This window comes from Saccopteryx leptura, chromosome 10 (genome assembly GCF_036850995.1).
Source record: "Saccopteryx leptura isolate mSacLep1 chromosome 10, mSacLep1_pri_phased_curated, whole genome shotgun sequence".
NCBI lineage: Eukaryota > Metazoa > Chordata > Mammalia > Chiroptera > Emballonuridae > Saccopteryx > Saccopteryx leptura.
The window spans coordinates 11,060,265-11,072,364 of NC_089512.1; the positions used below are offsets into that span (position 1 = coordinate 11,060,265).

Genomic DNA, 12,100 nt, shown 5'->3' on the forward strand with positions numbered 1-12,100 from the left:
AGAAGGAGACAACCTCAACATAATAAAGTCCATGTATGAAGAGCCCATAGCAAATATCACCTTGAATGGTGAAAGATTGAAAGCTTGACCTCTACGTTCAGGAGTAAGACAAAGATGTCCACTTTCACAACATAATATTGAAAATTCTAGCCTGAGCAATTCAGTTAAAGAATTAAAAGAAATAAAAGTCATCCCATTGTAAAGGAAGAAGTTCAATTATATCTCTCCACAGCTAGTATTATCTTATATGTAGAAAACCCTAAATTTTGCACAAAACTCTCAGAGCTAATAAAAACTCAGCAAAGTAGCAGGCTACGGAGTTAACACAAATATCAGCTGCATTTCTATACACTAACAATAACCTACTTGAAAAGGTAATTATAAAAACAATTCCATTTATAATAGCATCACAAAGAATAAAATACTTAGGAATTAACTAAGGAGGTAAAAGATTTATATAATTAAAATTACAAAACAGTGCTAAGTGAAATTAAAGGAGAAACGCAAACACATTTCATGTTTGTGGAACTTAATATTGTTAAGATGTCAGGACTTACCAAAACAGCCTGACCTGTGGTGGCACAGTGGATACAGTGTCGACCTGGAATGCTGAGATCACTGGTTTGAAACCCTGAGCTTGCCCGGTCAAGGCACATATGGGGGTTGATGCTGCCTGCCTCTTTCTCTACCCTTTGTCTTTCTTCTCTCTCTAAAAATAAGTTAAAAAAAAAAAAAAAAAGACTTCCCAAAACAATCTGCAGATTTAATGCAATTCCTATCAAAATCTCAATGACATCTACAGAAATAGAAAAACCCACCCTAAAATTCATATGGAATTTCATGGTGCTTCAAATAGCCAAAACAGTCTTGAAAAAGAAGAACAAAACTTCTTGATTTCAAAACTTACTCCAAAGCCACAATAGTCAAAACAATGTGGTACTGGCATACAAACACACCTATTGACCAATGGAATAGAATAGAGTCCCCAAACAAACCCTGCAAATATGGTCAAATGATTTTGACCAAAGCCATTCAATGGGGGAAAGGACAGTCCTTTCAACAAATGGTGCTAAGAAAACTGGGTATCCACATGCAAAAGAATCAAGTTGGACCCTGGCCTAATACCATACCAGTGGTCGGCAAACTCATTAGTCAACGGAGCCAAATATAAGCAGTATAACGATTGAGATTTCTTTTGAGAGCCAAATTTTTAAAACTTAAACTATATAGGTAGGTACATTCCTTATTGAGGTAGCGCCCGCACATGGTAATTTGTGGAAGAGCCACACTCCAGGGGCCAAAGAGCCGCATGTGGCTCGTGAGCCATGGTTTGTTGACTACTGCCGTATTAAAAATTAACTCAAAATGTTTTAAAGACCTAAACATAACACCCAAACCTACAAAACTCCTGAAGAAAACACAGGAAAAGCTTTGTGACATTGGATTTGACAATGATTTCTTGGGTGTGACACCAAAGGGACAGGCAGAAAAGACGAGAGATGAGAAGAGTGCTCCAGCAAAAGATCTCCACAGATTTTTATTACATAGTTCAGTTTTGGGGCATAAAGTAAACTTTGCTCATTTTAACTGGGCCGATGTTCTTTACCATGATTTCAGAAAAATGTTCTTCAATTAGAGTTATTTGGTTGTATTTGATGTGTTCTCATCTTTAGGTAATAACTTTCTTCATAGCAGGATGAGGCTTGTAAACAAGGTCTGGTGTGGTCTGGTCTCCCCTTCCCTCCCCTTCCTCCCCTTCCCTCCCCTTCCCTTCCCTCCCTCCCCCTTTTTTCTCCTCTCTCTTTTCCTCCCTCACTCAATCTCTTTCTTTTTTATATATTGTATAATAAATATAAAAACAGTAACAATCATCTAAATCATGGTCATTTAAAATTTTTTATAGCATCTGAGATAAGAATCATTAAGTTGCCAAGTCTGGATTTTAAATTTCTGCATTATTCTTTTTCTTTATGTCTTTGAAAATTGTAATCTCTAATATGCCATCGTGACATCTGCATCATCTTAATTTTCTAATCATAATATTTGTGGAAGAAGAGGTGGTATATGCACCATTCAGTGTGAGCCCATCAGGGCTAGCTGGCTGGGGCTTTCATGAGAAACACTCTCTGCTGTCTTAGGTTTAATCTGATTTTTATTTTATGTGCAGTGACTATAAATTTGCTTGTCATAATGTTGTGTTTTGATAGAAAGCTCTCATTAAAATGGATAGCAACGTGTGTCGCTGTAAACATGATTTTGTGGCAGGTAGGTGGTGCTGTGACCTGTGCACTTCAGGGCTCTCCCTCACTCCATCAAACAGCAAGCACTGCGGAGACCTAGAAATTGGCTCTGTGTGTCTTAACAGTGTTCCCCTTGTGGGCCTCCCATCTCTGGTTTCTGTGTGAGCTCCAACCTCTTTAGACTCTCAGACTCTGCCTTCTCCCGTTGATTCCTCATAGTTAATAGTCATGCAAATGACCTAATGAAAGATTTTCTCTAGAAAAGGAGTGGAAGGAGCCAAGAGTTTCTGTGTGTTAACTGTGTCCTCAGGGATGTTATTTAGGTTACAGCTCTGTCTCAATATGTCTATCTGACGATTGATGGCACATCTCATATTAGGTCTTCTATTATGTTGTTATTCTTTTAGAACGTTATGGTAATGTCCTTTGAGTATCTTCTAGATACAAATGGTTAGAGTGTCAGGTATAATCTACCTTCTAAAATTATTAATTTTCCCTATAAGAATATTAGAGTAGATTTCAAGTAAATATCCTATAGTAGGCTTCTACATGAGATCAAGCTATTGATGTATTTATATATGTATGATGTTGCTGGGTACATACAGCATGTATATCATAAACTTATAGATATGGTATTTTGCTACATACATAGTTGCAGTTTTTATATTTATCAGGGATGAAAATAATATGGGAATATAAAATGTATTTTGAAAACGCAGGTATCCTCAAGAAGTTCTTTCTTATAAAGACAGAAGTGATCTGTTCACAGCAGGATGCTGGAGTTGGGTGGGGCCTGGGAGGGGGTGTGGGGCCCCATCTTCATTGGGCATATAGACTGCTACAGGCCTCTCTCCCTGCCATGCTCTGTGTGCTCGTCACCCCTTTGCTGGGGTTGATGGAGACAGCGTGACCTGCCCCTCCCTGTTGCACAGAGACACTGGAAGGAGTTGTGAGAGAGATTTTTACCTTTTCTGTTTTCTTCCAATCTATTGATTGATTTTAGAGAGACAGAGAGAGGAAGGGAGTGGAAGAGAGAGAGAGGGAGGAGAGAGAGAGAGGAGCATTCATTTGTTCTACTTGGTTGTGCATACATTGGTTGCTTCCTGTATGTGCCTTGACGGGGATCGAACCCATAGCTGTGGTGTCTCAGGATGATGCTCCAATCACAAGTGAGCTACTCAGCCAGGGTCCTGTTTTTACTTTTGAAGTAAACACATCACATTAGCCAAAGACAGAAGCCATACTGTGTTAGTATTATTATTGCACTGTTTAATTCAGAGGGTTCGACTATAAGCCAGGGTACTATAGTACACCTTACGTTAGATTTTGGTTTGTTTAGGTAACTGTTAAATGGCTACAGGAATGACCCTAGTAGTTGGCAACAGATCATTCAACATTCTTTTTTTTTTTTTTTGTATTTTTCTGAAGCTGGAAATGGGGAGAGACAGTCAGACAGACTCCCGCATGCGCTCGACCGGGATCCACCCGGCACGCCCACCAGGGGCGATGCTCTGCCCACCAGGGGGTGATGCTCTGCCCCTCTGGGGCGTCGCTCTGTTGCGACCAGAGCCACTCTAGCACCTGGGGCAGAGGCCAAGGAGCCATCCCCAGCGCCCGGGCCATCTTTGCTCCAATGGAGCCTTGGCTGCAGGAGGGGAAGAGAGAGATAGAGAGGAAGGAGAGGGGGAAGGGTGGAGAAGCAGATGGGCGCTTCTCCTGTGTGCCCTGACCGGGAATCGAACCCGGGACCTCTGCACGCCAGGCCGACGCTCTACCACTGAGCCAACTGGCCAGGGCACATTCAACATTCTTGAAGGAAGGAATCTTGGGTTAAGTTGTTCCTTTCTCTAAATAGGCCTTAACAGCATCATATTTTCCTTTGAAGGTAAGGGTCATGTTAATTACATTCTTAGCTGACATCAGAAGGTTGAAGGATTAAAAAAAAAAATCCTCTATATTTAGAAGCTGAAACCAGAACCACGTTTGGCATTGAAGAGAAGCCCGGTAATTTAGGACCTGTGGCTTTACAGTCTCCCTACCGTCCTATTTTTAGAAGTATTCAAGCTGGTTTTTATGCCTGTCTGGAAAGTCTTCTGTAGTAAAATAGAGTCATTTCTTAAAAAAAGAACGTAGACATGGTAAAATAATAAGTTAGATGCTGTCGATCAAGTCAAAGCAGAAACTTGATGTCTAATTGAGAAAGATAGGAACAGGAGGGAGGAGTGAGTGCCAGCTGTGTGTCCCCAAGTATGAGAGGAGAACCATAACAGTTGTGGCTGGTCGACTTTTCCTCATAGCAGCTTAGAAAAAGTCCACTCAAACACTTCAGAATAAAAATACTTAAAAGTGGACTTGGTAGTACCAGAGACTAATTTAACTTAAGCCTTATATGTTTTCCAGTCATTAAGGAGGATTTCATCACAACCCTAGCTTTTAAAAACTTTTCTTCTGTATAGCTTACCTATGAGATATAATTGTAAGGAGAAGCATATATTAAGACCTAGGCTTTTTCCTATTGTTTGTGTCAGATATCGCCTCTTTATTATCCTTTTTTTAATCATTATTATTTCTAAGAAGTTAGGTTTGCCTTTGAATCACTCTGAGGATTTTATGACAGAGCATCTGTCCTGGAACACACTGCCTCTCTTTGTGTAGTATTTCTACACTGAAAATCTTAATTGTGTGTTTTTTTTTCCATGCTGCAGGCATTTATTTTCTGTTCCTTATTGAGGGGCCTGTTGACTGATATTCTTGTGACCTTCCTTTGGTGACTAGGTAGATGGGAGATAAGAGTTGAGCTGATCAACCTTAAAGAGCTGAAAGTTTATCAATGGATGAAAGCAAAAAAGCGTTCTTTCTTGATGTTAGTTCCATCCATTAGCAGCCATAATCTTCAGTGGGAGATGTGCTAGGAGCATGTGTGGGAAGTGCTGCATCTCCCCAAACATGGCACAAGGTATTGCGTTCACGTTCTCCGTGTCTCCCGAACACACCTCCTTTTAAAGACCAGCCCAGCGAGTCACTAAGTAATTGTGGATGAGAGAATGCCCTGCTTTCATTTGTTATTACTAGAGGAGTTCGTCTTTGGCTATGTTAGTTTGTCTCTTTCAGATATATGCACAAGTGTTAAAACCGTACTCGCCAAATGACTGCTGAAAGTAGGAAGTCTTCTTTTGATTGATTTTGATATTTGTTGTTTCTGAATATAAGACTTTGTTATCACATTAGAAAAGATGAAAATGACTGAGAATACTCAGTATCAAGAATGAAAGAAACTAAACCATTCTGTTACTTTTACTATAGTGGGAGGATAGATTGGTAAAATTTTTCTAGGAGCAGTTTTATAGTATGTGTCCAAATCTAAATATATATAGACCCTTGGACCTAACAATTCTACTTTCATATACAATAAGGAAATAGTAGACAGGTGAAAAAAGGTATATGTACAAAAGTTTTAACATTATTTATAATAGCAAAAAAAGGGAAGCAAATATTTTTTAATAGAGAATTGAGTGATAGCATTTCATACAAGGGGATATTGTGACATGATTCAAAATGACATTTTATGTCCTATTTATATTTGTACTGACAGATTCATTATATATTAATTACTACATGAGAAAAGATTACAGAACAATGTGTAGAATACTCTTATTTAAAAATATATATATTTATGGATGTATATTTTTAAGTCTGGTTATACACTAAATTGCTATTTAAAGGTTGTTTTTTTGTGGTTTTTTTTGTATTTTCTGAAGTTGGAAACAGGGAGGCAGTCAGACTCCCACATGCGCCTGACCGGGATCCACCCGGCACGCCCACCAGAGGGGCGATGTTCTTTTGCAACCAGAGCCATTCTAGCGCCTGAGGCAGAGGCCACAGAGCCATCTTCAGCGCCTGGGCCAACTTTGCTCCAGTGGAGCCTTGGCTGCGGGAGGGGAAGAGAGAGACAGAGAGGAAGGAGAGGGGGAGGGGTGGAGAAGCAGATGGGCGCTTCTCCTGTGTGCCCTGGCTGGGAATCGAACCTGGGACTCCTGCACGCCAGGCTGACGCTCTACCACTGAGCCAACCGGCCAGGGCCGGTTTGTGCATTTCTTTATGGTTTAAAATTTTACATTGACTTGTAGTGCTTTGTTATTAAAAGAATAGTAAAGCTTCTGACACTCTGAAGAACAGAGAAGTGCACACGTTTGGAGCAGGCAGCGAGATCGATTTTTTTTTTTTTTTTTTTTTTTTTTTAGAGAGGAGAGGGAGAGACAGAGAGAGGGGGGGGGGAGGAGCTGGAAGCATCAACTCCCATATGTGCCTTGACCAGGCAAGCCCAGGGTTTCAAACCGGTGACCTCAGCATTTCCAGGTTGACGCTTTATCCACTGTGCCACCACAGGTCAGGCCGAGATCGATTTTTGTGCAGCGCTCCTGTCTCGGAGTGGCCCCGTAGCCCTTGACAGTGTCCCGGGCGGCCTCTAGTTCCTTCTAAGTACTTTGCACCTTTCCCTCTGCAGTGAGAAGGCTGCTCACGTCTGGCATCGTGATCCAGGTGTTTCCGCTGCACGATAACGAAGCCCTGAAGAAGCTGGAGGACAGCTGGTACACCCGCTTTAGTTTACAGTTTCAGCCCATGGGTAGGTGTCCATACTGTTCCCTTAGAGACGAGGAAGACCTACCGGGGGGGGGGGTGGGGGGTGGGGGGTGGGGGAGGGGAAGTCGCGATTCAGCAGGGGTGCCACCCACTCGGGCAGATGCTGAACACTCTGCCAGGCCAGGCTCGCCGGCTGCATGTGGGGAAATACGAGGGGTGGGATAAGGCGGGCTGCGTGACCTGTGTTTTTATTTCTCGTGATTTTAGAGGGACTGAATTACAGGCTTTCACTAAATTTCTCTAACAACCCAGGCAGTTCAGAGTGTTCTTTGTGAGGACGTATCAGAGTCGGAGTAGAACAGATCTCCTAAGCATTTAGTTTGTGACTATTTTGTGTTTGACATTTTCTTTAGAGCTAATCATTTGGAGTGAGTCAAGTTGAGCTCATTCTTAGGGGCGGCCTCGTGGGAGGTGGTTTCGGGGTGTCGTGGTGTATGTGACTTATCTGTCCATTTTCTCCGACACAGTGATAAGAACCACCACTAATTTATCTGGTGTGTGTGGAACACACTTTCTATAAATATTATGTCAATATAGATGCCCAGATTTTTAGGTTTAGTTATTTTTTTTTAGCATAAGAATTCTATTTAAGCTGGTAGATTTCACCATAAGTGTTACTTATGGCGACTTCTCCTTAAAGGATATTTCTCTTTTCATTTTGTTTAGGGAAATCCCTCTAAAATGATTTTCTTTCTAATTTCCATTCTGAAAAGAACTATTACAATATTGTAACTGAACAAAAATTGTTTTTAAGATTAAAATTTGAAATTGTATTCTGAATTATTTTCCTATAGGCATTGAAAGGAATAGTTTTATTTTTGAAAGTTTCAGGTGGCACAATAGTCATTTTATGTTACTTTTATGACATTATTTTTTTAACTTCCTGTGGCATTTAGGTGGCAGTAAATTTCAGTACTGCCTCTAGGACCTGTCAGTGAGGTATCCATTAGCCCCTTTTTGGAAAGTAAGGGGAGAGAACAAGTTGATGTGAAGGCTGAGCGGGTGGTGGTCGTGGGTGTGCGGCCTCAGGGAGCGCTGGGACTGCGCAGAGCAGCTGGGGCTCAGGCGGATCTGGAGCTTCCCCTTGAGAGCAAAGGAGCAAAAGAGAGCGATCATCTGATTTGGAGCCCAGGACCAGGAGCACCTGCTTATACATTGCTTAGCTATTCTTTAACCTGATTCAGATTTGAGATAACTTCATTATACCCACTGCTTTATTTTATTTCATTTTATTTTATTCTAGAGATAGATAGATAGAAACATTGATTGTTTTTCCACTTATTTATGCATTCATTCATTGGTTGATTTTTTTTTTTTTTTTGTATTTTTCTGAAGCTGGAAACGGGGAGACAGTCAGACAGACTCCTGCATGCGCCCAACCGGGGCCACCTGGCATGCCCACCAGGGAGCGATGCTCTGCCCATCTGGGGCATCGCTCTGTTGCATCCAGAGCCATTCTAGCGCCTGAGGCAGAGGCCACAGAGCCATCCTCAGCGCCCGGGCAAACTTTGCTCCAGTGGAGCTTTGGCTGCGGGAGGGGAAGAGAGAGACAGAGAGGAAGGAGAGGGGGAGGGGTGGAGAAGCAGATGGGTGCTTCTCCTGTGTGCCCTGGCCGGGAATCAAACCCGGGACTCCTGCACACCAGGCCGACGCTCTACCACTGAGCCAACTGGCCAGGGCCATTGGTTGATTCTTATCTGTGCCCTGTCTAGGGATCGAACTTTTACTCTTGGGATGTCAGGGTGATGCTCTAACCAACTGAACTACCCAGCCAGGGCCCATACACACTGTTTTTCTAGCTTCTGTGTTAGCTAGAAAAAAATAAAGATAGGAGAAAATAGCCTATCTCAGTTTACTCTAGACTTATCTGACACATCACCTTAAAAAGTTACAGTTTGCCTGACCTGTGGTGGCAAAGTGGATAAAGCATTGACTTGGAATGCTGAGGTCGCCAGTTTGAAACCCTGGGCTTGCCTGGTCAAGGCATATATGGGAGTTGATGCTTCCTGCTCCTCCCCCCTGTCTCTCTCTCTCCTCTCTCTCTCTCTCTCTCTCTCTCTCTGTCTCTCTCTCTCCTCTCTAAAATGAATAAATAAAAATTAAAAAAAAAAAAAAAGTTACAGTTTACTATGTGTAATCAATCAAGAAATAGTAACTTCAATTGCTGCACCTGCCCAACGCCTGGCATTCCACCCTGGTCCCAGGGCAGGATGCTTTTACCGTCCAGACTCGCAGCCACGGAGATGCGGCTGACAGGGTGCAGAGTTTGTGACCTCTTTCGGATTAGGGAACTGTGTCAAATTCACACACTGTTAACAGTGAGGTGGCTTGGACCTTCTTCTGCCCAGCTCCTATATGAAGGTGTAGATCAGGGGTCCCCAAACTTTTTACACAGAGGGCCAGTTCACTGTCCCTCAGACCATTGGAGGGCCGGACTATAAAAAAAGCTATGAACAAATCCCTATGCACACTGCACATATCTTATTTTAAAGTAAAAAAACAAAACAGGAACAAATCCAATATTTAAAATAAAGAACAAGTAAATTTAAATCAACAAACTGACCAGTATTTCAATGAGAACTATGCTCCTCTCACTGACCACCAATGAAAGAGGTGCCCCTTCCAGAAGTGCGGCGGGCCGGATAAATGGCCTCAGGGGGCCGCATGCGGCCCGCGGGCCATAGTTTGGGGACCCCTGGTGTAGATGAATGTGTCCCACGACTGTTCTCTAGAAGTCAGTCTGTAGAATATTGTTTTGTGCTTTTGAATAATTTTTCTTCAGTGTATTGAAAGGTTTGCCATGACACATTGATCAAAATTTGTATTTTCTGGTGGGGGGAACAGTATATAGGGATGGGGTCTTTAACAAGAAAATCTGTAGCTGTAATAGGAAAGTAGGAGAAAAGTGGGGAGCAGAAATTAAACCCCCAAACTAAAATGTTTTATTGGACATGACTGAATTTAAATGAGGACGTTGGAGATTTGGGACAAACCCCTCGGTGATGTGTTCTTGAAGAAGGCATCCACCAGTGTGGGAATAAGGAGGAACCAGACCCAGGGTGCCCGGCAGAGCCTGGGCCCTATGCCGGGGGGTGTGCCAGGCACACCATACAGATAAGTGGGATCTTCGTACTGAGTGGGGGGTGAGTTTGCCATCACACACTGATCGGGAAGTCACGGTGCTAAGGGTTCCCACTTAACTAAAAACCCGAATAAGCTTATTTGAGATGATAAGAAAAGAAAGTCTGTTTTTAAGGTCTTTTTTCTCTTTTATTATAGACACTATTCGTGGCTACTTTGGGGAAACAATCGCTCTCTACTTTGGATTTTTGGAGTATTTTACTTTTGCCTTAATCCCCATGGCGGTCATCGGGTTACCTTACTACTTGTTTGTGTGGGAAGACTACGACAAGTACGTGATCTTTGCCTCCTTCAACCTGATCTGGTCCACAGTGATCCTGGAAGTGTGGAAGCGTGGCTGTGCCAGCATGACCTACAGGTGGGGGACACTGGTCATGAAGAGACAGTTTGAGGAGCCGCGGCCAGGGTTTCACGGGGTCCTGGGTATCAACCCCGTCACCGGCCGGGAGGAGCCCCTCTACCCCAGCTACAAGAGACAGTTACGCATTTACCTGGTCTCCCTGCCCTTTGTGTGCCTCTGTCTCTATTTCTCTCTGTACGTCATGATGATTTACTTCGACTTGGAGGCCTGGGCCCTGGGCATCCACGAGGACAGCGGGTCCGAGTGGACCAGCGTCTTGTTGTATGTGCCCAGCATCATCTACGCCATTGTGATCGAGATCATGAACCGCCTCTATCGATATGCGGCCGAGTTTTTAACCTCATGGGGTAAGACTTGATGCTCTGTTTTTTATCTTCTCTGTCTATAAGAAATACTGCTTACTGTAGGATTCATATAACTGCTGCCTTGCAAAGCAGATAGGTGTTGCTCAGGGCTCACGATAGAGTCATAAGGGAAGGTTCATGGGCTCCGTGAGCTCTGCTGATCTCCAGCTCACGGTTGTCACAGCTCTCATTCTCTGAGTGTTAGTCACTGTGTTCGAGGTATCCCACTACACACTTGATCCACATGTCTCGTGTTCACCTCCTCAGGACACCATGATAGACACATTTCACCATTTTATAGGTAAAGATATCGACATTTTACTAGTTTCGGACAGCAAATGGTAGAGCCAGGCTCATCCACACCTCTCTGCTCTAAACCTGTGCTCCTAATCCCATACTGTTGTGTTTTTTGCTAAGGGTGAAATGGGTTGAATTATCTTTCTGAAACTCTGGCCGAATGAAGTCTGTCTGAGCATCTGAAACCCAGTTGTTTCGTTGTGCAGGGCACTGAGGACTGCCACTGAACTCAGGGAAGATGGGGCTTGTGTATGTGTCTGTGGGCAGAGAGCTCGTAGTTTAAAAGCAGTCTTAATTGGCCGTTTACTCTTTACTTTATTCATTTAAAAAATAAACGGATAGGTTATTATTCCCTAGGAAGAAGTCTAGGCCTTAACTTCATGGACCACAAAGATATTTTAAATTATTGTTATTAGTCATTTAAAAACAACAGCTACCATTTAGTGAGTGCTTTTCTTTGCTGACACCAGGCTCAGGTTTTGTATTATTTCTAATCCTGACAGTGACCCTGGGAGGAGTGGGTGTCAGCCCTGTTTTGTAGGTGAGGAGCTTGAGTGGCAGGAGGTTAAGTGACTTGCCCAGTTCAGACAGTGGTGAGTTGGGTTTCAGATCCAGGTCAGCCCAACACTGCCTCCCTGTGCAAGATGACACTTCTCTCAGAATCTTCCTTTTTGTTCTTTTGTCCCGCTGTTCTAGGACCTGCTCAGTGCCTCCTCTTTCTGGCTGAGGATGGACATTTGAGTTTCCCTTTAAGTTAAGCACTCAAACCACACATTCAGGAAACTTTCTTTATTGCCCTACTCTTTAGAGCAGGGGTCCCCAAACTACGGCCTGTGGGTGGCATGCGGCCCCCTGAGGCCATTTATCCGGCCCCCGCCGCACTTCTGGAAGGGGCACCTCTTTCATTGATGGTCAGTGAGAGGAGCACTGTATGTGGGTGCGCTGCAAAGCGTGGCGTCGCTCAAGTATAGTACTACTTCCAGTGACGTGGGTCGCTCGCGTCACAGCTCTGGAAGCGTGTCATATCACTTGTTACAGCTAGCAGTGACAAATATGGAACCGGACATTGACCATCT

At 43.2% G+C, this 12,100-nt stretch overlaps 1 protein-coding gene across 3 annotated transcripts in view; it reads left to right on the top strand.

The window, feature by feature from the left end:
• ANO10 (anoctamin 10) overlaps window positions 1-12,100 on the top strand; it is a 129,172-nt gene that overhangs the window by 13,039 nt on the left and 104,033 nt on the right. For all 3 annotated transcript variants that reach the window (XM_066351904.1, XM_066351902.1, XM_066351903.1), the window contains exons 5-6: window positions 6,745-6,864; window positions 10,161-10,730. In XM_066351904.1, coding sequence (XP_066208001.1) covers window positions 6,745-6,864; window positions 10,161-10,730 — 690 coding nt within the window. The remainder of the gene's footprint in view (window positions 1-6,744; window positions 6,865-10,160; window positions 10,731-12,100) is intronic.